The following is a 23,081-nucleotide window of genomic DNA, read 5'->3' as shown; positions in this document are numbered from 1 at the left end:
AACATAACAAGCTGATTTTACTCAGTTTTGCGAACTAAAGGTGCTTTTATCTTCCTATTTTACTACCAATGAGGATTTTGTTAAATCTCTTATTGTTGTACGCAATTCAGCTGCTCAGTTTGCTCTTGCATTGATGAATTCTTGGGCATCAATAATTAAAAAAAAGGATGCCCATCATCTTTGGGTGTTTAAAAGTGTGTTTATAATTGCTTTTCAAAGTGTTTTTTATTCAGAAAAATATATCAATAATATTTTTTTATTTTTTAAAATCAGCATATCAAAATAATTTAAAAAACATTAAAAATATATTAATTTAAAACAAAACAAAATTTAAATTTTTTCGATTGAACAGGCACGCAATGTTTCTGTTTTCTTCATCAGCACATGACATCCAGGAAATTATTTAGACCATCCTTGGAAATTGGAATTGACACCCTCACTATAATAATTGTCAGCATTTACAAGTTTCTGTAAGAACCAACCAGTTATCCGACCATTACCTAATCATCGTCAAATAATTAATAAAGAAATAGATCGGAAGATTTTAGCACAAGTAGTAACACATGTTGACAATTTCCTCGACGTCCCTTGTTCTTTTACTTGCGACACTTGCACTTCCTTTCCAATTAAGGCCAGCCTTACCCATCATTCCAGAACAATAAGAATAAATCCCTCAATGCCATCCTAGGCAACATCTCGACCAGATTCTCTGTCTAATGCCGAGGAAAAAAAAGTTTATTCCTTCGATGCCATCCAAGCCTTGAAGAGGCTTGTTTCAATCCAAGTAGACAATTAGCCCCAAGAGGAAAAGAAAAAAACTTGATCTTAGCATTAATGCACCGTCCATTTTAGATTTTACTGAGGGCTAAGTAGATTCAAGATTTTAAATTTTATCTCTGATGATTGTCGGAACTAATTGATTTTATCAAATATTGTTTTAAATTCACTGAAATCAAACAATAACGATGTTTTTTTTGCAAGGATTTTCAAGTGATTTTTAGGAAGCATTTGGGAACGCGGTTCAACCCGCGTTTCCAAAAAAATTGATTTTTTAAAAAAAAAATTTTAATATAATTTATACGTTTTGGATCGTTTTGATGTGCTGATATCAAAAATAATTTTTAAAAAATAAAAAAACATCTTTGATATTTATTTTAGCACGAAAAATTATTTGAAAAGCATCCATAACCATATTGCCAAACACGCTTTTAATGTAGAAGTTCAATTGATTTTCAGTCAGAAAGATAAAATCGAGATAGATTCTATTCTATTTTCAACAGGATAATATTTTTGGACTGAGAGAGATTTTTTGGAAAAAAGTTAGACAGTCACACTTCCTCTCTTTTTTTCGAGAATAATATTATATTTTCCATTAAATATTCCTTAATTATCTCGGAATACAAGAGAAATTCAATTTCCTTCTAACCACGAAATAAAAAAACAAGAAAAAATAAATCAAAAGCCGTTATTTTCACAGCCTAGCAGCAAAATCTTTCTGCCCCACACCCCGTAATTCGCTTAGACACAACTACCCCCATATAGTGCGAAACAACAAAAAGGCAATTCAATTTCGGCTCTGAAAAGGAAGCTTAAAAACCCGACTCGCCGCCTCCCCAACCAATTAACTTTATCTAATTTTCCATCTCGAGACGGACAACAGCCGTTCGCGGCGACAGGTCACCATCACCGATATAGTAAGCGGTGGAGAGAACCAAAGCGGTGGCTCTTCTCAATTCTCTTCAAGGGTAGTTTCGTCAAATTCACGTAATTCTCAAGAGTTCCTCTTTTTAGTCAAAAGGTCAAACCCCCAGGAACACTCTTTCTGCCCGCGACAGACAATTAGCAAAGTTTCCCAGTTCCTCGTCACCTGAGAAAGCAGTAGTTGGCACACGTGCCCTTCCCCGACGTTACTTCCATAGCTTTTTTCATGAAATCTCCGGTCACCTGAGCGAGCCGACGCACCAGCGAGAACCAGACTCCCTTCACTGCCCACGTTTCTATAAAAGAAAAGCCTCCAGCTGCTTCTCTTGCATGTTTATTTTTTAGGCATGGGAGCTCTCGGCCCTGTCTCTCCTTGGATTCCAGAAGATGACGTTTTGTTAAAAAACTCTATTGAGGTAAAAATCTTTTTTTCATCATCAGTATTATTCCACCAATTCTTTGTTAATTAAAAAAAAAGTGAATAAAACCCATCTTTTTATACTAATTATTTTTATTTTTTATTGTTATTCTGTAATGGTGGATTTTTCTTGTTTTCAAGCATGAATTTCTTGAAACAAAGATTATTCTGTATCTATCTTTTCTTGTAGCATGGATTTTGAGGACATAATTATTGCTGTATTTGATGTTTTAATTAGGGCAGGATTTTCAACATGTTAAATGGCCAATATCGAAGAAAATCTGAATTCGAACTTAGAAATAAATAGTGTTCTTAACATGTGAAAAAGAATGGTTAATTTTTTTATGCTATGATAGTGTTGTTTTGTGAGTTTCGATTTTGTTAATGGTAAATGATGAGGGTCCGGTTCTGTTTTTCGGATATACTGGTTTTGGTGATTGTGAGATTCTACGTGGCTTCGGTAATGATATGATAGCTGTTATCAGAGGCATTGAGATATTGAATATGTAAGGTATAAGCCAGGAGGGATATTTGTAATGCTTCATTTTCGCAAGGAATTTAAAATAGGAAATTTCTTCATGAGCCAGTGCAAAAGGGGGGATTTAGTGGTGCTGGTGGTTGCACTGCGGACAGTAGAAAACATTGGTGGTGAGATGTATCAGCAACACCAATTATTTTTCTAATTCGTTGGTATGACCTTGCATAAGTATTTCAAGAAGAGAAATTCCGGGTGTCTGTGAAAGAGAGGTCTTGCATTCTTTTATTCTGAATGTTGTCTATATGCTTTTACTAGTGCATGGCAGTAAGAAGAAGAGAGATGACAGCCATGGACATGGCAAGGTGTAATACATGAGGAAAACATTGAATACTAAGTTGAAACCATAAAAATTTAAGTTGTGGTTGTTGGCTAGGATGTCTGTGTCAACCAGTGCATTTGTGAGTGAAGTTTTGCTCCCATTGCATCCATAGGAATTTTACCGTTAACTCTTTTTGCTTGCAGTTTTGACGATATAGTTATTGACAGTGAAAATTTTATTTCTTCATCTGTTAGAACCATTGTTCTTATTGCTCTCTTTATTAAGCTTTTTGAATATATGTGTGTTTATAGACTGTTTAAAAGTAGCAGCACATGGGTTTTAGTAGTTGTACCTCTTTTTTATGCTTCTTAAGACTGAAGCATATAAAAAAACCTTGTCAATTGGTGCTTGGTGCAGCTTCTTATCTTATCTTTTTTTGTTGTTGTTGTGGGGTTGGATCATTGGTTTGCTACCATTGTCTAATTAAATATCAATTGTTAAAGCATGCTGACTTTTGTTCAGTGTGATTGTTTTGGGAATCCCTATTTATTTTTGTTTCTTTTTTATGTTTTGCAGGCTGGTGCTTCCTTGGAATCACTGGCAAAAGGAGCAGTACAATTTTCTCAAAAATTCACTGTTCGAGAAATACGAGATCGGTGGTATTCTCTCCTTTATGATCCGGTTGTTTCTTCAGAGGCTGCTTTTCACATGACTGAGTTTGAGTGTTCTGCATCGACTTTTCCATCAAAATTCAGTAGAGCTGGAAATTCAAAAGAAAATAAATGTTTTTCAGGGAAGAGGAAAACTGAAAGTGTCCGCCATTGTTACTATGCTCCGCGTAAAAGAATTTGCAGCAAACCATTTAATTCCATGGAGTTGAGTTTTCTTGATTCCCCCAATAATAACAATTATGTTGGCAATGAATATGAGCAATTATCCACACAATGCATGCTTGGAGATCCAGTTACAACTCACTTCGCACTTCAGGAATCAAATTTGGACATGATGCATCATGTGTTTCCTCCAATTGTGAGTAGTGGTACTGCCCATGCCTTTGATACTGAATTCCATAATACAATTCAAGAAGATTATTCAATGGAGCAAGACAATATACACATTCCCCATATACTTGGAGAGGATCCATCTAACACTGAAAACAGAACCGTGGTCGAGGAACTCAGTCAACAACTGCCAGTTGATGATGACTTGTTACATGGGTGCTCTAACTTTGATGGAAATGATGTTCTTAGTTCACCAGTTCCAGAGTGTAGTTTGTCATTTCACAATTTGGAGTTCTCTTCTCCACTTCCTGAGATGCCTATTTGGAGAATGGATGAAGGGATTTCAGTGCCAGATATTCCAAACAATCTTGGATTACATGACAAAGATATGCACCATGGTGATGCTTTTTCACTCCTTGATGATGGTGATATTAAGAATGCATGTTCGACAAGTTTCGATGATCTCCAAAAAGACTCAGAGTTAAAAATGGAAATACTGAGTGATGTGCCACAAAATTCATCTCATAGCACAGAAGATTTTCTGGCTGAACTTACCAATTATTTGTCTAATGACGAGGAAGGGGCAAGTGTGGATATGGATGGAAAAGATTTCAGCACCAATTCTTACATTGCTTGTCTCAATACAATTTTGTTGGATTCACCAAATAATTCTAACGAAAATCACAGGCCCAATGTAACTGAACCAGAAGCATCAATATCAGCAGACTGTTCTAAAAATCACTCAGGTGCTTGTCCTGGAAACTTATGGGAGAATAGGGGGTCTCACTGTAGTGTGGATGCAGGTTGTAATTCTGAGTTCCAGTTTGTTTCATCAACATCACTTCTAGATCCGCATCCTGAGGTGAAAGATGGGATTATTTGCTGTGTGCTAAACACTGAGGACACAGAGATCCCATTCAATGATGATATAGACCTCCCCACTGACTGGCGCCCAAGATCAGTTACCTCCTTGGTGCAAAGGAATTTCCAACATGCTGGCAAACCAAATTCTTTATCTGCTAAGGAATTACCGAGTAATAAAATAGGTAGTGTAGTTTCAGTAGTCGCTCACAGGGATCTAGAAAATCCTGGACAATTGCTTGCATCTTCTCAGATGGTAAGATTACAGGCGATGCCAGAACCTGGTCCAGTCCATCCTGTAGGTGATCATAGTTTGAAACTTGAGTTGCCCAGCAGTGACTCCACTCGTAGGAGTGCAGGTTTTGCTTTTGGTGGCTCAACTCAATTTAACTCAGCAGACACTAAGATGGAAACTCTTGTTCCTACTAAACTGAAGGAAGAAACTACAGAAACCCCAATGGCCAAGCATATGAGTAATGAATCAGCTGATTCTTTATTAGAGAAGCCGTCTTTGGTTTCTGATTTCTTTACATATCCCCAGACAAATGTGTCTGCTATTAAACAGGTAGAAGATGCACCAGACAGAGTTCAAAATCATCAAGTATCACATGTGAAAGTGGGCTCTTCAGATTTTGCTTCTTCAGAACTAGTAGTAAACCATTCAGTATCAGATCCAGCTGAGCCATCTATCCAGAGTGATGATGATGTACCATATTTTTCAGACATTGAAGCAATGGTAACTGTATACTGCATTCAAACAGATGGTGATTATCCTGTTTCTTTTGACAATTTCTCCTTTTTTCTGAACATATACTTTGTAATTCCACTTGTTATCAGATACTTGATATGGACTTGGATCCAGAAGACCAGGATTTATATTGCAGCGAGGAAGGTAAAATACATTCTGCTTCGTAACTAGCAATTGCTTTTCTCACATTTAACAAGCTTTGCCGATGATTGATTCTCGCCCCCCCCCCCCCCCCCCCCGGTCCGTGTTTCCTTGAAAATAAAATGCATACAGTAACTTAGACAGTGTTTATTAGGGAATCACATCAGTATGAAACAATAGTGAAACTAAGACAATCCCAATGTTGTTGTAATAACATTGAAAATACAAGCATGTGCTGCTTGTATTGGTAGTTATTTGATTCTATCTCAAGGTTTGTAATTGAAATCACTGAAAGATATTGTATACACAATTATCTGTGTTTGTGTGTGGGTTTGAGCACGCATGTTTAAGGGTACATGTTTTTGTGCTTATATTCATATTATTAACCGAGTTTGTTGACATACCTTTAGAAAATGATGTGCTGTATACATGCATTGTAGCTAAGCATGGCATCTAAGATCCAATTTTTCTCTGCAGTCTCAAGATATCGACATGAGGACACGAAGAGGGCAATCATGAGGCTGGAACAGGGTGCTCATTCTTATATGCAAAGAGCTATTGCACGTCATGGAGCATTTGCAGTTATACATGGCCGCCATTCAAAACATTATATTAAGAAATCTGAGGTATATTAAAGATTCCTTAATTCCTTAATTTGTTGGGGTACTGGCTTTAAAGAATCCTATTCTTTTAATCCCTTGTGTCCATGTTTGTTTTTCAAATAGTTGCCTCATCTACGAAACCACAATTGGAGCTATAAATTTATATACAGATACAATGCTCATCCAAATTGTGTATCTGAATCACTAATAGTAAATTATCTAGATAGTTTGGTAATTTCATGTGATAAATATTCATGGTATATTAGTTAGGAGTAGGAAATTTTGTTTCCTTTTCATTCATTTTAAATCTAAAGACTATTCAACCTCAATAAGATGCTGTTTTGCTATGGAGCTTAATTTCTGAAGCTAGCCCATAAATCTTAAATCCATGATAAAATCTATGCCTTGGGTTGGTTTGTAGGATTACAGTGCATGTGATTTTTCTTTGTGACCATGCAGGTATTACTTGGTAGAGCAACAGAAGATGCTATTGTCGACATTGACTTGGGAAGGGAAGGCCGTCGTAATATAATATCTCGACGGCAGGTGAGATTTGCCCAAGTTTATTAATATATTTTAACTGTACTGTTAGTGGCTTATTCTCATTTTCTTTTTTTGGCCTAAAATTTGTAGAATTCAGCACTCAATCCCTTTTCCTTTCACTCCTTTATTTTCATATTTTTTTACTGTTTTTTTGTCACTACAAGGATTCTTTTCTTTTCTTTCAAACACTGTCATCATGTACTAAATTAATTAACTGATAAATTAAGAAGATTTGCTTGTTAAAAGTCATGAAAAGTGAGAATTGTTTATTATATATGGGTTAAATTAGGTTGAGATTGAAGATGGTATTTATGCATCTCTTTATAAAATTTGTAACCATAGCAATGAAAAATGATGAAATCAAACTTGTAATTGCCTTGCATGCCATTTGAGAATACATGTGGGAGTTCTGGATCTTGAATTGCTGTAATCCATTTCTTGCTTCAAAAGCTCAAAAGATTTCAAGTGAAGTTTACTTAAGTTGTAATGGCTGGTAAGAATAAAATAATCCTTTTGAATCTAGCCTCTTTTGGCTCCATCAGGCATACTATGCCTCCTCTTCCTGTTAAATTTCACATCTCTTATTTTTATCTTTCTCTTGTAGTCCACTAAGGCCGACTTTTTTCTTTAAATTGAGGTGCATGTAACTTTTCCTTATTTGTTTAGGCTACTATAAATTTGGACAAAAGTGGATCTTTTTATCTGAAAAACCTTGGCAAGTGCTCCCTCTCGGTGAATGACAAGGAAATAGCCCCTGGACAGAGTCTAAGCCTTACTTCTGGTTGTTTGATTGAGGTTTGTTGCAATAGGTCTTTATTTCAGCATTCATGGTTAACAAGATGCTCTTTATGTGTAGAATTTTCTTTCAAGTGTTCTCTGCAATTTTATCACATATTGAATCTTATGTTGGCTTTTCCCGTGCCTGCTTTTACCTGTCAGTGTTTATGCAAGTAATTTTTAGCAATAACAAAAACAAGCCTTTATCATGACTTGAAATTTGTGTGGATAGAACGAAACAAATGCCATTTTCACTAAGGGTCTTTACAATGAACAAGATAATACTCTTCATTCTGTGGTACTGCCATCTTTAGGGAGAGTATTTATCGTCTTGAATTATATGCCATAAATCTTAATGAAGTTTGTTTCTTGTACACAATTCATTCATATGTTGACGGCTGTTAGGTAAGAGGTAATGTCGAGAGTCCCACTGTTTATGCATACGCACTTGTAACCTTTATCTCTTTCTTTTTCCCAGCTGCCCATAGATATTTGCTATTTGATTTTCCATGCTGTGTAAAGCCCAAATGGTTTCTCAATGACTGCAAATTTGGACTCTAATTTTTTGATGTGCCAACTGCTCTAAGATCACTTTGTTCGTGGCACACATAATTACCACAATTATACAGAATCTGTAAATTCCTAGGGAAACCTTATACTGTTTTCTGCTAACATTAACAAAGGCAATTTATTTTGTTGCAATTGCATATTATAACTAGCATCCACATGTTTCAGCTGCTACAATACAAATGTGTCTTAATCCACGAATGACTTTATATTCCTCATGTTTTATTCCTCGAAGTTTTATGTTTGCACAGTACACCTAATCTCAAGTAATTCGTGGGTGTCTCTGATTTTGCAGATTAGGGGAATGCCTTTCATATTTGAGATAAACCAAACTTGTGTGAAGCATTATCTAGCTAGAAAAACCCAGGAGAACCAAACCTGGGAGCACCTGGTTTGAATCACACCAGAAATTCAGAGCGTCATCAGAAGGTGCTATTTTTTTTTACCATGTGCTTTCTGGGTTCTTTCGATAAGCTATGTTCAATCTGTTGTATGTAGATCAGCTGCCTTTGAAAGAGGAGTAATGTTCTCATGTTAGAAAGGATTTTTCCGCATGATGTCTTAATCATTAGAAATTTATATAGGGATTATTACCTAAAAAAATTTATATGGGGAGCATGATTTCACTTGCATGCAACAAGAAAAATCACGAATCTAGGTTACTGAGCAATTACTTCTCTGTTGGGAATAAATAATGTTCTCTTGAGATATCGGGGATGTTTGGGAATAAATAATGTTCTCTGTTGGGAATAAAATCGCTAATCTAGGTTACTGAGCAAAGGAACTCCACGAGTTTTAGTTCTAGCTTTCCCTTTTCTTTCCCCTTCCATCAAATTACTCTGCGCAGACTCTTCCTGGCAGTATGATCAGAGTCGCATTAGGATAACAAGGCTGTCGAGATAGACCTGGAGTGTGCTTATGATTGCTTGGGCTCAAGCAAACATCCGAACTATGACTTTCCACTTCTGGTGGTTGATTGGACCTTGACCTCCTCCACATTATTCCATCTGTTGCTGGAATGGGGGATGATTCCTGTTAGCTTTGAACCTGCCAGTGAAGCTTGTTAATTATTTTGTGAAGGATGAGACTCGAAATAACTTGAATCTCTTATCAAAGTCATTTATTAAATCTCAATGGGACTTTCATCTCTCATCGAAATCTAAACTCTGCTCTGTCTTCTTATCTGATCGATTTTGTTTTGTAAGGCAATAGTTCCCTAATCCAGAGCCGAAAGTTCATTAGTGAGGTTGCTCTCCTTGATGATTTGGTGCCCTAGTATGCATTTCACATCTGATTGAAGCATCCAATGTTCAGTAAAACTGTCTTCATTTGGCAGTACTTACAGAATCTGAGCAGACGCATGCAAAATCACCATAACCGGCTAATCAATTTCTGTATCTATTGGATTTTCTTTTTATTTTGCTTGAACCCCAAGTCAGAAGATCTCACATGGGATTCTGCCACATTCCTTATTGTCAAATCCAACGGTTTGAATGAGACTGGTGTCCGCTGTCATAAGTCAGAACTCTCTAGCATCTACAAATTAGTCCAGAAACCCAAATCGTACGGAACAATCGAACTATCTTGCTCTCTTGTCCATAGCCATTGCTTTGGTGCACAACCTTCTAAATCCAAGTCCAATATCCACTCTCCCATTTTCCTGTCTACCTTTATCTAGTTTCTCTGGAAAATGTCAAGAAGCAAACGCAGCCTCACTTTCTCTCTACAGTAACTCCTTTTTAGGATCACATTGTCTTTACTGTTGCTTAAAGTAGATTCCAGAAGCCACCCTGGAGACATACGAGTGCTCAAGGATCTAAAACAGGCTCCCCAAGTCCGTAGGTCCTGGATCTTGCTATAACTCGTGGGACTTCTCAGTGGATCCCTGTGACCATATCTTCAGCGACAAATTCACCTGTGGGTTCAGGTGTGACTGGGTTGCTTCTGGTTTATTCTGAGTCGCAGAGATTACTGTTGACCTGGTGGGTTACTCTGGTTTATCTCTTCAATCACCTAGAACCTGCCTTACCTTCAAGCTCTTGACGTTTCAGATAACTCCTTCAATGGCTCAATCCCATATGGGTTACTCTGGTTTATCTCTTCAATCACCTAGAACCTGCCTTACCTACAAGCTCTTGACGTTTCAGATAACTCCAATGGCTCAATCCCATACTCGCTTTCCAACCTCACTCTGCTCCGTCGTCTCCGTCTCTTAAAGAACTTGCTTTCTGGACAGTTCCGTATCTCACCTTGAAGAGCTATATCTTGACGGCATCTCCATGGAAACAAGCTTCAACTCTCTTGTAAGATTAAAAGGACTTGCAATCCAAGAAAAAAAACCTCTGGTGAGTTTCCGGATTCGGGTGTTCTCAAAGACCAGATAACTACCCAAGTTCCTTCAACATTGCCAAGGTCACTTCTTGAACTTTCTATGCGAAACAACTTCCATGGAAACCTGCCAGATAATGTGGGAGATTTGGAGTTTTACAGGTTTTGGTTCCAGGCAAGCTAATAGCTCTTGATTAACTTTAACGATCTAAGAGGTTTGTTGCCTTGATTTTTGGGTTCCATGCCGAGGTTGTCAGTTTTGTCTCCACAGAATAAAAGGCTTACAGTAATGATACCAACTCGGTAATACTTTTTCGTTGGAGAGGCTATTATTTAGATGTGAACTACTTGTGTGGTCCGATTCCGGGTCCTATCATGGATTTAAAACCGGGTTCTGCTAATGTGGGTTGTGTGGATAATTGTTTATATAGGTGTCCTGGTACGTTCTTCATTTGTCAAGGTGGGAATCAGAAGTCCTGAATGGACTGCAAGAAGAGATTCTCGCCTGCTATTCCTAAGACTAGAACACCAAACTAACCAGATTTGTATGATATTTACCCTTTTCCTTCGAAGTTTGCCTCTATTTTTTGTTTTTTAAAAAACTAAAACAAAGGTTTGAAAGCAAAGATTTTGCGTGAAAAAGGGCAAGTTAGATGTTCTCTATCTAATCCAGCCTTGGTGCAAAGCCAATACAATAATATGGTCAGTAAGTCAGTGCCCGTGTTGCAATTGTTAGTTTCAACATATTAAACCCAACTGTATCTGTTGTCAATGCTCGGAAAATCCGAGGCCCAGGGCTTGATCCGGATTGGGTTTTTAATTGAATTGAGCAAGATATTAGCCCTATTAAATTTGGTTGATTTAATTATATTATTAGTGATCTGGACGACTCATTAAACCTTATTTTAATGCCCCCGGGGCTGGATTAGGTTTTGGGCCAGTTTCATAACCAAACATGACATGGAACGGACCCAAATATACTTTTAAATTTTCCATTTTTATTAGCCCATTTACAAACTACCGCCTCCCGAAGCCCATAATGTAAAACGCCTTAAATTTAAGCGCCTCCGCCCATCAAATTGCAGAGCTAAAGTAAGGAACGAACCTAGGCTAGCTTTCCTAAAAACAGAGGTACTTCCATTTTCAAATACGGAATTGCGCTTTCCTCACTTGCGTACACCTTAGCCCTTAGACCTACTACCGTGGAAATATCTAAAGCCCTCACTAGCCCTCTTGGCTCACAAGGAGAAGGAATAGCACTGGCTGGCTAGTAGGAGTCCTGGAAATGTCACCGGAAATGGCTGAACCAGAGCTCGCACGCTCGTATAGAGGCCCTCGGCTGGATCGACGACATAGAAGGGCGCGCCTCACCTGTCCCTCACAGCTCTACTACTCTCTCTCCTTCGGCAAAATCTTTGCAAAAGCTTATATTTTTAATCTATAGGTACGCTTTCGAATTTGGCGTCTTGGATTACTGAAGTCCCCTTTCAATTTTTGCGAGGAAGTGTCGTAATTGCTATGCTGAATTTATCACAAATATACACAGACCCTCAAAACTTGATACACCGTGGAGTTTGGTGCTGAACGTTGTTATGAGAAATTTAAGAGAGAAAGCTTCATTCGAAGAGTATGTCACGAGGACGACGACGAAAAGAGATATTTGAAGAGGAGAAAGATTGTGCCTGATTTTAGAACTCCATTGGTGAAGGTTTACGTTGTTAAAAAGCCGGTTGTAGCTTCTAGGGTTGGTGATGACTCAAGCAGTAGTGGACTGTACATTTGCTGGGCCAAAACTATGGGAGTGATGACAGCGACACTCGGTGCATGATTAGAATTTCAGTAAGTATAATTTCATTGTGCCCCCGTCACTTTACTGGTTGTGCTAATATATGATTTTTCAATTTTGATTGAATTATTACAATATTTTATTTTATTTTTTGCCATGTGTGTAGCACATGATGATGGGCAGATAATTTTCACGACTGTTGTGGAAGTTTCTTGGGTTTGTTGATTTTTTTTATTTTTTTTTGCTTGGAGTTACGTCGGTTTTAAGCACTGTTTGACAACAAGATGAACAGCAAATTACACCACAGCAAAAGCATCATTTTTTTGTGTTTTGGCTAGCGAAACACAATAACTAAGATGTGTTGTTTTTATTTTTACGAGTGGAATTCGTGTTTTAAAAATTTCATTTTTATATTTTTTTATATTATTCATATTAAAAAAAAATTATTTTAATATATTTTCAAATAAAAATCTCTTTCAACCAACGTCACTGTAAACTTCCAATACCATCCGATATCAATTTCCTTCCGCGGAAAACTGGAAAAGGAAGTGATCCTTTTGCTTGCAGTTGTTTTTTAGGCACTATTTTAAATGCTAACCAGCCGTCAGTCTATGCAAACCACCTGTGCCTGGGCTAGCATGAGACACATAGCAGGCAATCTTGACACCTCGAGGCTCTACATGTGACCATTGTGTTAGGGCATTGAATTAAGACCCACTCTTAAATACACTTCTGTAAACTATTCTGTGATGCGGCTATTTTGTCATATATATATTAATGAGAATCAATCCAGTCTCAAGAATTTACAAAACCCAACAAACATATGTAGTTAATTATATGATCAATCCGTAAAAACCTATGTACTTGACTTTTTATGTTCACTTTTCTTTTCTATGAGACTTAATTTGTTGAGATTACATGTTATAATTTTCTTTTACTTCTGTTTATTAACATGATATTGTATTATGATTATCAGCATATAATATTCAAGTGTTATGAAAGAAGAAATAGCTAATAAAAAATTAAAAAGATAATTTCAACAATGAAAAATGAATCTGTATTATTAAAAATAAAAAATTTATATCAGTTAAGTTAGCTTATATTAATTCACATTAATTTGATATAAGGAAATAGCCGGTCCGAGAAGATGTCTCCATGAATGTGTTTTAAGGTTTTTTTTAAGAATATAGTAAAGATTATTTTTTGTTTAGAAATATATTGAAATAATATTTTTTATTTTTAAAAATTTATTTTTATATCATCACATGAAAACATTCAGAAACATCAAAAATATAATATGAATTTCAAGAGTATACTGGACCGTAGTACCAACCAGACTTTAGAGATTACCATTGTTTGATTTTTCTAAGAGGGCGGCTCACCGGATCATTTCACTCTGTGGTAGCTCGGGCCTTGTACAGAGGACTGAGTTGATTCAAGCTCTCCTAGCTTTTGAAACCAATTCCTAACCCTCGGGTCTTCCACAGTTTTAGCCGACGAAGGTAAAGATTTTATCCGAGCATTACTAGGTTACTCTGTCAAGGAGCTGATACAGTTAACTCTCCTGATGCTCATGTAAGTACATGCCAATCCTCTTAGCATAGTTGCGACTACAAATGCAGGAATTTTGTGGTCACCCCAGGAAATTACCCAGGCAACAGTACCTTCACATAAATCTTTTGTCCCAGTCAATGATCATTGGCACCTTGGCTAGTGGCTACTCTACGAAGCACTGTGCTGAAAATACCTTTATTCTTGCTTTACATGAATTTGGTAGAACATTTGCCGTGTCAGGAGAGTCAATTATTTGCACATGCCTGGCATGGCCCTTCTCATAGTGAGCTGTTTTGACTAATATGCCTGGAGCTCCGACAAAGAGGTGATTACAGATCTTACTGCAGCTTTTCATATGGAATTCGTGGTCCTCTGTATTGATGGCTGGGTGGATCTATGATCAGGACAGACTTTTCCGCTCCAATCCAGCTTGGTAGTGTAATAAAAAGCATACCAGACTTACAATGTGGATTTATTGTCCAAACACAATTGTATTTAAAGATAAAAATGTTGGTTTTATTAGTGGTATGGTTGTCTACCAAAAACAAGCATGATTTTTTATTTGACCCTTACATTTATCTCACTATCGGTATGGTTCTAGAGTGCATTAGCTCACTATAGTTGAGAGAGGTCTTTAAATTAGGTTCGATAGATGCTAGTTTTTTTTTTCCAGTTTGGGGATTTTGATTTTGAATGCGTCATTTGTTTATCCTGTTTTTAACCTTTCAAAAGCATCTGGTTAATTATACTCACTTTTACACGACAGGTAATTAGCCTAGCCGCCTAGCTCACGATTCTGCTGCCTTAATGTTGCTACCTATGGAGGACATCGTACAAGGCAAGGCCCCTCGCCTCTTCCATGAGCACCTTCTTCAGAAATAAGACCGAATGACTTGTATGTCAAGTTAGCTCAGATAGCGAAAATACATTGCGAGTCCCATTTTTAGATCTCAGTCTGGGATCCCATTGTCTGATGAGGGACTAAGATGATGCACCAGATTAGAGACAAAATTGAGCGAATTCAGCCAAAGGTACTGTCCTAGCTAGCGCAAGCAATACAGTACACATGTAGTAAGGTTAAGCATGGAGATTTCATGACATATACCGATCAAATTGAACGGTACGATGGGCTCCATTCTTACAATTGGCAAGGATGAAAAGGGTGATTTAAGGAACATGTGATGTTAACTGATAGCTAGACAACCATTGAAGGAGGCAAAGAGACAGCAATTGCAAGGGATAGCCTGCAAATTACAGAATCTTATACCATAATCCTTGGAAAACTCAGTTTCTGTCCAATAGTAAACCTTATCGGATGCATCCAATGTTCATTATACTATTGAAGATAACGAGGAACCTTTGTGGCAGCAAATTAGAGCGTGTTCCCCATGCCTTATCAGTTCTAGAGATAGAATATTTTTACTGGTGATTAATGAGTATATAGTGTATCCCCACTCCCCCAAGGCCCATACTTTACCTCCCATCCTAGATTTCTTATCTAGTACAGTTCTTCCTTCCATACTCTGTTATACCTAGAATATTCCTGAGCATGTTACCCTTTCTCCCTCCTTGTTAAAACACATATCATATTGAATTATTACATAAATACAAAAGATTATGAATAGGTAACTCATCGTAAAGTTTACTATTTTGTACGGAACCCAAACTCAACTATCTAATTCAATATATTAACGAAGCCCAAAAGAGGTTTAAAAACCCAACAAAAATTATGAAAATATCACTTTACATCCCTCAAAAGATGAGTTGCAAGCCAGAAGTATTAGAAAACCCATCACGTATTTTATATATATATATATAAAAGATTAAGAATAGGTTAACCATCACAATGCTCTTTCCCTTCATCGATGAACAAACTTGATAGCTTAAACACGCTAAAGGATTAAAAGGGTGTTTAGTGCTAGGATTGAATTATAGTTCTGCAAGTTTTTGAAAAAAATGGTATGTTTTTAAATTATTTTAATATATTACATTAAAATTTAAATTTAAAAAAATATATTATTTTAATATGTTTTTAAATAAAAAACACTGTTATCTTACCCGTGCACCTCCAAAAAAGTGGTGGGGGCATTCCTCGATGCCAGTAGAAGAAGGCCAACGTAGAAGTAAACAAGATAAACAGTAGCCATTGTTTGTTGGTGACTGCTGGATGTTAAGTACTTTTCACTCGATATTATGCCATTATGCCAACTAACATTAAATAAATAAATGTTAGTGGCTTCAAGGTGTCTAGTATGCTATAATATTGCTATTATTATTATTATATATATATCTTTGTCAATCATTTCGGAAATAAAATAATAATAAATTATCATTAGCACGGTATGATATGACTACTTAATCATACTTTTAGGCATAACTGCTACTGTTGCTTTGTTATGACTCGACTCTCAATCTCCCTCGTCTCGGAATGCAATCAACATTGTGCTATAAAGTCAAATACTTGATTGTGTTAGACACTATTTTTTGAATTTTTTTAAAACCCTCTGAGAACTCTTATTACTGGTAGTAAATTCTTTCAGAAATGCTGGATAATAAAAACATATCTCATACAATCGTGCTAGACTTTGAAGCATCTGGGTATGAACATGCATTTGTCTGTCGCTGTCTCAGGGCCTAGAGTACAGAATCCAGCCCTAGATTCCGTCCAGATGAATAAATTAGGATCCAAGCACGAGTAAAATAGTAGCGTCTTATCACCTCACAGTGATGCCGACAACTCGTTTTGCCTATTTTACATTATATATCAAGATTATTAGAGAGAGAGAGAGCATAGCATCATTTGCTTGATCATCAAATCCTCTGGACAGAAAAAGTGTTGTTTGTCTTTCTTGTGATGAGGTGAGCCAACGCCTAATCCAGACTGATCATATCTTTTATTTCAATTAGGTTGCGAATCTAATCTAGTACAATCTCTTTGAAAATACATGCCATGTACCAGAGGTGAGTAAATTACTTGTAAAAACAGACTTGAAATTAGATTTATCGAATTGAATGGTTTTTTGAATTTGTTGAGTAATTTTGATTAGGAAGTATTTTTTTTAAAAAAAATCAGTTTGGTTTTAGATTTTATAAAAAAAAACTTGACACTTGACCTGAATAGAACCGAACATAAAAATTCAAACATAATCAAATAAAAAAATCATTGTAAGGTAAAAACTCATTAAATCAAAACATGTCAAAAGTTTATTAATTCACCTAGAACTTAGTCTAATTAAAAGTCTATTAATTCAAATTAAACTCATTTGATTTTAGCAAATATAAAATGAAACTGGACCAAGTTAATCGGTTTGATTTTCTCACTTGATTCAGTTCAAAAAAAATTTAAAAATTGTTTAATTGGATTTTTTTATTCAAATCCCAAGGGACTCTCACAATATTTCTATAAGCTCTAGATGTGAATTTTAAATCTTGAAGGCATTTTTATACGAAAAATAGTTAGAGTTCTACCATTATTTTAATTTTATATTTACACACACACACACAGAAAATAGAATTAGGTGAATTAAAATCAGATAGTATCGGTTTTGTAATTTTGAAGGGTATAGTTCAATCGGTCAGGCCATGAGTTTATTCCCTAGAGATCACCAGTTTGAATCCCACAAATCTTTGGACCACTGAAGGTTTATATGATCGTTAACTTCAGAACCCGTAAAATTAGTCGAAATGCACGCAAACTAGATCGGACACCCGTATTAATAAAAAATATATATATGCTTCGTACGCCACCCCTCAGTATTGATAAGTGATCGGCATACCGAACGAAACTCTGCCGTCTCATAAAATAATCACTCATTGCATCCATTTCCGATGAACTCGATGCGTGGTGGCTGGTGACTGGTGACCTGCACTTGCATCTGATTTTCATGTTTGTTTTCGGTGATTAGTCAACGTTTTCAAGAGAATGGGTTTCCACTGGCATCTGCAAAAAAACGTTTTATTAAATCGGTTTGGTAATCCTATTCTGTGCTACACTCGAATTATTATCAAGTGATATATAGGCTCAAGTAATTGACTTTATAAGTGGTTGCAGCGCCTGAATCGACCTTTCTCCTCCATCAATCCTGGTGTTAGTCAAGGAAGCTTGGGTTTGGTAAGCAAAAGTTTTTCTTCGGGCTAAAGCAACGAGTTAATTTTGTTAAGCAATTACGAGGTACCGTTCGAATAGTAAGCGCCATTTGTCAAATGGTCGGCGTGATGCATTTTAAGTAATCTTGATCATGTGAGGGCTAATCCTACCTAGTCTAGGAGGATTATTGAAGTGATAATAAAACGCGTGGACTGTTTATTTTAGAGCCGGCATTGTTCACATAAATAAAACATTGTGGATGACTGTGAAATTAAAGTTTTATTTTTTTATGATTTGATTCTAATTCAAGAATAATTGATTTGAATTTTTTAGGCAATGATGGAATTAATAGAGTAGAGGCCAGGATTAAAAGGACATCAAACATGGATAGCGTGTAAGAGATTATGTGAATAATACATTTAGGTTCTCAAATTTTAAAAACAACGTAAATTATACAATTTAGGTCCTTTAAAACTTAAATAGTATCAATTTTGGTACAAAAATTTATTTGTATTGTTTTTCGGTCCTTGGTTAGAGAGAGAAGAGTTGTTGGATTCCATCGATGAAAGAGAAAGTCGTCGTTCAAGCCGTTTCCAACCACTAAAATGAATTTTTTTTATGCCCACGGGTTACATGGGATGGGATGAGAGAGGCTTGATAGTGGGGTGGTTTTGGATTTAAATGGCTTGAAAATTGGGTATTTTGGATAAAAAAAAAAAATTACTTTGATTTTCTTGTCACCAATTGTGATCAGAATCTGAGTTTATAAATGATACGTCGTTCGCGTGTTGCCTATGTAATTTTTTTAGAATAAATAGGGGCAGCCGCCCCTTTAAAATATCAAGAAAAAAATAAAAACAAGCTCTGGCATGCGGGCTAGGGCTTGAAGGCCCCCCCCCCACATGGGCGGGCCTATGGCCCAACATGTCTGGGCTTTTTGTTGGCCCTCTTTTTTAAAATATATATGTTATGTGTAAATTTAAGATAAAAAAAAATTATTTTACTCAGTTGAGTTCATAACCCGAATAACATGTTTGATAAGTTAAGCCACAAGGCCCACAACACTCGAGTTATTATTTCTTTTTTTATTTTTATTTTTATTGATACCTTTTCTTACATGTCTTTTTGCAAAATAATTTTTAAATTTATGTTTTGATTGATATAGCTCATTTGTGATTTTTATTTTATTATTTACCTTTTTAAAAAGATATTTTTAAAATTACTTTGTGTATATTTAATTTTTTATGAGATTTTTCTTATTTGTCTATAATTTTTTTTATATTTTGTATAGATAAACCTATGTTTTAAGATAAAAATATTTTTTTTAGATAATATTTTTTATATGTACAGTCTTGCATAATTTTTTTTTATTCAATCAATTTAATGTGTGTGTGGCGTGTCTATTTCTATTATAGCCTGATTAAATTAAAAACATACTTGAATAAACAAAATATTGCAAATACAGTGGGGTAAATATCTCGTATTGCGAGATTAAATAACTTGATCTACACCTGTCTCTTGAATTTTCCAGTTTTATTTTTAGTTATCATTGATGACTTTCTTATTTGTGTTAATTTATTTGATTATATTAATGCGTAAATTTTTTTATTTACACTTGTAATTTTTTTAACTATAAAAATACATCAAAAGAATCTGCATATATAAAAAAATTTAGGAGAAAATAATATCTAATTTACATAGTGGCACGGGGCAAATAGCTAGTTGTTATCCTTAAGAGTTCTAACAAATAGGAGGCGTGATGCATTTAAAGTAATCTTGATCATGTAAGAGCTTATGCTACTTGGTCTAGGAGGATTATTGAAATGATAAATGGGTTTAACACTCACTTCGTTATTATTATTAAGGGTTCGAATTTATATCTCAATAATAGTGAGATTTATACCTTGTTTGATGAAGCATTTGGACTAACTTTTAAAAGTAATTTTCAAAATGTATTCGATGAAAACAAATAATTTTTTATATATATCTTTGAATAATTTTACCATAAAATTACTGTAAAATACCAAATACATGTTTATAAAAACATCTGGGTCATCCTCGCATTCAGATTATTTTTTTCTTGTATACAAATTGATCCAAAAAAAAGCGAGCACCGTCTTGAAAGTGTTGAAAGCTGGGTCGGTTTCCTATATAACTATTGAATGCATGATTACCTCCACGTGTTCGCATACTGTTCCAAATGCTTCCCGTCAAAGCAGGCACGTAGGAGGTCGTTGATTGATCCTCCCCTCTCGTGTATATGTGCCATCTCAATAATATGGAAGTGTGTCGATGTACTATAGGCTAAAATAATTACAAGTATCCAGTTAAAAAACGATGCCCGACTAGCACTCCTCCAACAGGACTGGATGCCCATTAGCTGACACCTGCTCTCCATTACGAGGCAAGTATCCGAGCTCTAAGAAAACAGTCGAGACTCTTCCTCTCACGATTCCTCTGCTTATTTTAGTGCCGAGAATTGCTTGAATTCATAAATGCACAGCTTTAAAGGCATCCCATGCTCCCCGATAACAGCACAGGGAGAGGTCCCATAGCCCCCAATCGGGGATGGGGTGACTGGGATTTGATCTTTCCAAGAGGGGTAAAGTTGTCTTTATCGGAGCCTTTCCATCCGAGAAATATTCGACGATAATTGAACCTTTAGTAGAGCCAGACAACATCTAGCCTAGCTGCAGGTTTGATTAACCGTGTGACCAGTAATTTGCTGGTAGTAATTTTTTCCTCTCGAAGGTGGTTAATTTAAGGATACGGGTGCTGTTCTATCTATACATATTTATTTAACGGGATAGGTAAAAAAAAACATAAAAGAAAATAATTAATATTTTTATTAGTTTTGGTAGGATAATATGTGATTTTCTCAATTTTTTTTATGTTTATCTCTTTTTTATTGAATAAATATTAATAGTTATAGTTCGAGTATCTTAACTTTTCTTTCCTTCTTCGTGTATTTCTTAAAGCAAGAAAGATGGCTCCTGGACCTAACTCTTCATATTTTTAACCCCGACCTGGTGTTCTTGTTGCATAATAGTATGAGAAGATTAAACCAGCAGAATGTAGCTTGGTTGGATTATACAATTTTTTTTTTCTGTTAAAAAAGTGGCCTTTTATTTTTTATAAAAATACTTAATAAAGGGAGTCAAGGTTGATAAATCAAGGGCAGACCTTCGGAATTAGTCCATCGATTATGACCTGATTCTCAGTTTAGTTCCCAAGGTATCAATTTTCTCAGTTAATCACCAATATATTATATATTTCTCAATTGTTTGTTTGTTTGTTTTAAAAAATTATATATTTTTATTTGAAAATGTTAGATTTCCTGAAAATTATATCTATTTATTGCATACATGCATGCACACTTCATACGAAAAGCATAAAGGGACAGGATGAGGGGACCTGATTGGGCAACGTCCACTACTTATAGGGATCTGAATGAGAAAACAGTTGATAATTTGGAGACCAATACGAGAATTGATGTTCGGGCACGAGGGTTGCCCTTGAATCAAATAAAACCAATATAGTTTCAAGTTACAGCAGAATTAAGAGTTTTTTTCTTTTTTTGGATTGGATTGGAGTTTGTATTAGATAATTTGTTTTATTTTATATTTGATAGAGGCTATATGAGATATGGTTGATTTGGTGCTTAAACTAGTTCAAATTTAATAAAATATAGAGAAAGAATTTATTCGATCTAACCTGATCGAAAACTTGTAACCCGAGATAAAATACGGGTAAAAAACTCATTCATTTCTTTTGAATTTTTTTGTCAATATGAGATTGCTTTAATTATTTTTTTTTTATTATTTTTAGTCAACTCGGGTTGACCTTTCTGACCTGTGACTCCGGCTCTGCCTCGAGACAACCTCCAAGTTGTATTTTAAAACTATGATGATAATTATTTTTATTTTTATGTTGACCCAAATTAATGATCAACCCAGCCCATGACCTAGACTTTACCCTAGATCAACCATCTAGTCGAGTTTTAAAACAATGATAATAATAATTTTATATATACATTTACCCGGGTCAATAGTCAATTGGCTCATAAGTTGGACCTTACTCAAGGTCGACCTCAAGGTTGTGTTTAAAAACTTTGATAATAACCAATATTATACTTGCATTGACGTTGGTGAATGGTCAACTCATCTCGTGATCTAGATTTTATCCTTAATCAATTCTTAAATTAGTTTTTAAATTTATAATAATAACTAATTTTATTTTTATATTGACTCAAATTAATTTTTATACAAGGAATTAGACAAATATATCCTTCCCCTTCCGGTGAGACAAAATTTCCTCCTTTCGAATAACTTTAAACACAAAAATTAATTTTTGAATTTTATCAACCAGAACATCCTTGAACATGACAAAGATTAATTTTTTAATTGTCCGAAAAAACACAAAAAATAATAAAATTAATTATCATGTACAGTTCATTCATATGCAGCACACCAGACGACCAGTCATCGTCAGAGCATTAAACTCAGCAATCATGTTAGCAATCATGTTAATAAGCATATAACTGACATTGACATGTGATATCTTTTCTGCTTTGTTCCTAAAATTCTAAATTGAAAAACGCTCATGATCATTTTTTAATATAATAAAAAGAAAAAAAATTACCCGTTCATAAAATTGATCACATAAAGGAAGAGGTATTAATACAACAAAAGTCACATTAATTCATTAAAATTAAATCCCCTCATTAAAGGATAAATTCACATCGAATTTATGCATCGGAACAATTTTTTTTTACAAAGTTAATTTTAAAATTCAAAATAAAAAATTGAAGTCTAAATCAATATTTTTAGCTTATTCACCTTTAAAAAAAATTATGATTCTCATTGAGAATCTTAAAATTACTTGCCTAGCTTTTAAAATTATTAAAATCATAAGAGTAATGATTATATTAAAAAGAAAAAAGGCAAAGTTAAAGAACTTCGTGAAACGTAAATAATTAAGGTATGTTTGAGAGCGTAATTGCTTTTTAAAGTATTTTTCATTCAGAAAAATATCAAAATAATATTTTTAATTTTTTAAAAATTATTTTTAATATCAGTACATTAAAATGATCTAAAAATATCAAAAAAATATTAATTTGAAGTAAAGAAAAATATAAAAAAAATTTAATTTTTTTTTAAAATATAAAAAT

At 35.1% G+C, this 23,081-nt stretch overlaps 1 protein-coding gene across 1 annotated transcript; it reads left to right on the top strand.

The window, feature by feature from the left end:
* The first annotated feature begins 1,542 nt into the window (after nucleotides 1-1,542).
* Nucleotides 1,543-8,911, top strand: LOC7490675 (uncharacterized). The gene is made up of 7 exons (XM_024595846.2): nucleotides 1,543-2,117; nucleotides 3,493-5,514; nucleotides 5,616-5,670; nucleotides 6,145-6,293; nucleotides 6,729-6,815; nucleotides 7,479-7,607; nucleotides 8,452-8,911. The coding sequence occupies exons 1-7, from the start codon at nucleotides 2,049-2,051 to the stop codon at nucleotides 8,551-8,553; spliced, it is 2,613 nt and encodes an 870-aa protein (XP_024451614.1). The 5' UTR covers nucleotides 1,543-2,048; the 3' UTR covers nucleotides 8,554-8,911.
* The last annotated feature ends 14,170 nt before the right edge of the window (nucleotides 8,912-23,081 follow it).

The sequence above is a fragment of the Populus trichocarpa genome, chromosome 2, assembly GCF_000002775.5.
Source record: "Populus trichocarpa isolate Nisqually-1 chromosome 2, P.trichocarpa_v4.1, whole genome shotgun sequence".
NCBI classification, from domain to species: domain Eukaryota; kingdom Viridiplantae; phylum Streptophyta; class Magnoliopsida; order Malpighiales; family Salicaceae; genus Populus; species Populus trichocarpa.
This window is presented reverse-complemented; position numbering and strand designations above follow the sequence as displayed.

What these genes read in the sequence shown, in the direction of transcription:
- LOC7490675 (XM_024595846.2), top strand. Translation starts at nt 2,049, where the DNA reads ATGGGAGCTCTCGGCCCTGTCTCTCCTTGGATTCCAGAAGATGACGTT. An exon ending in TTTATATTGCAGCGAGGAAG is followed by an intron (nt 5,671 to 6,144) that starts GTAAAATACATT and finishes TTTTCTCTGCAG; the next exon opens with TCTCAAGATATCGACATGAG. An exon ending in CTTCTGGTTGTTTGATTGAG is followed by an intron (nt 7,608 to 8,451) that starts GTTTGTTGCAAT and finishes CTGATTTTGCAG; the next exon opens with ATTAGGGGAATGCCTTTCAT.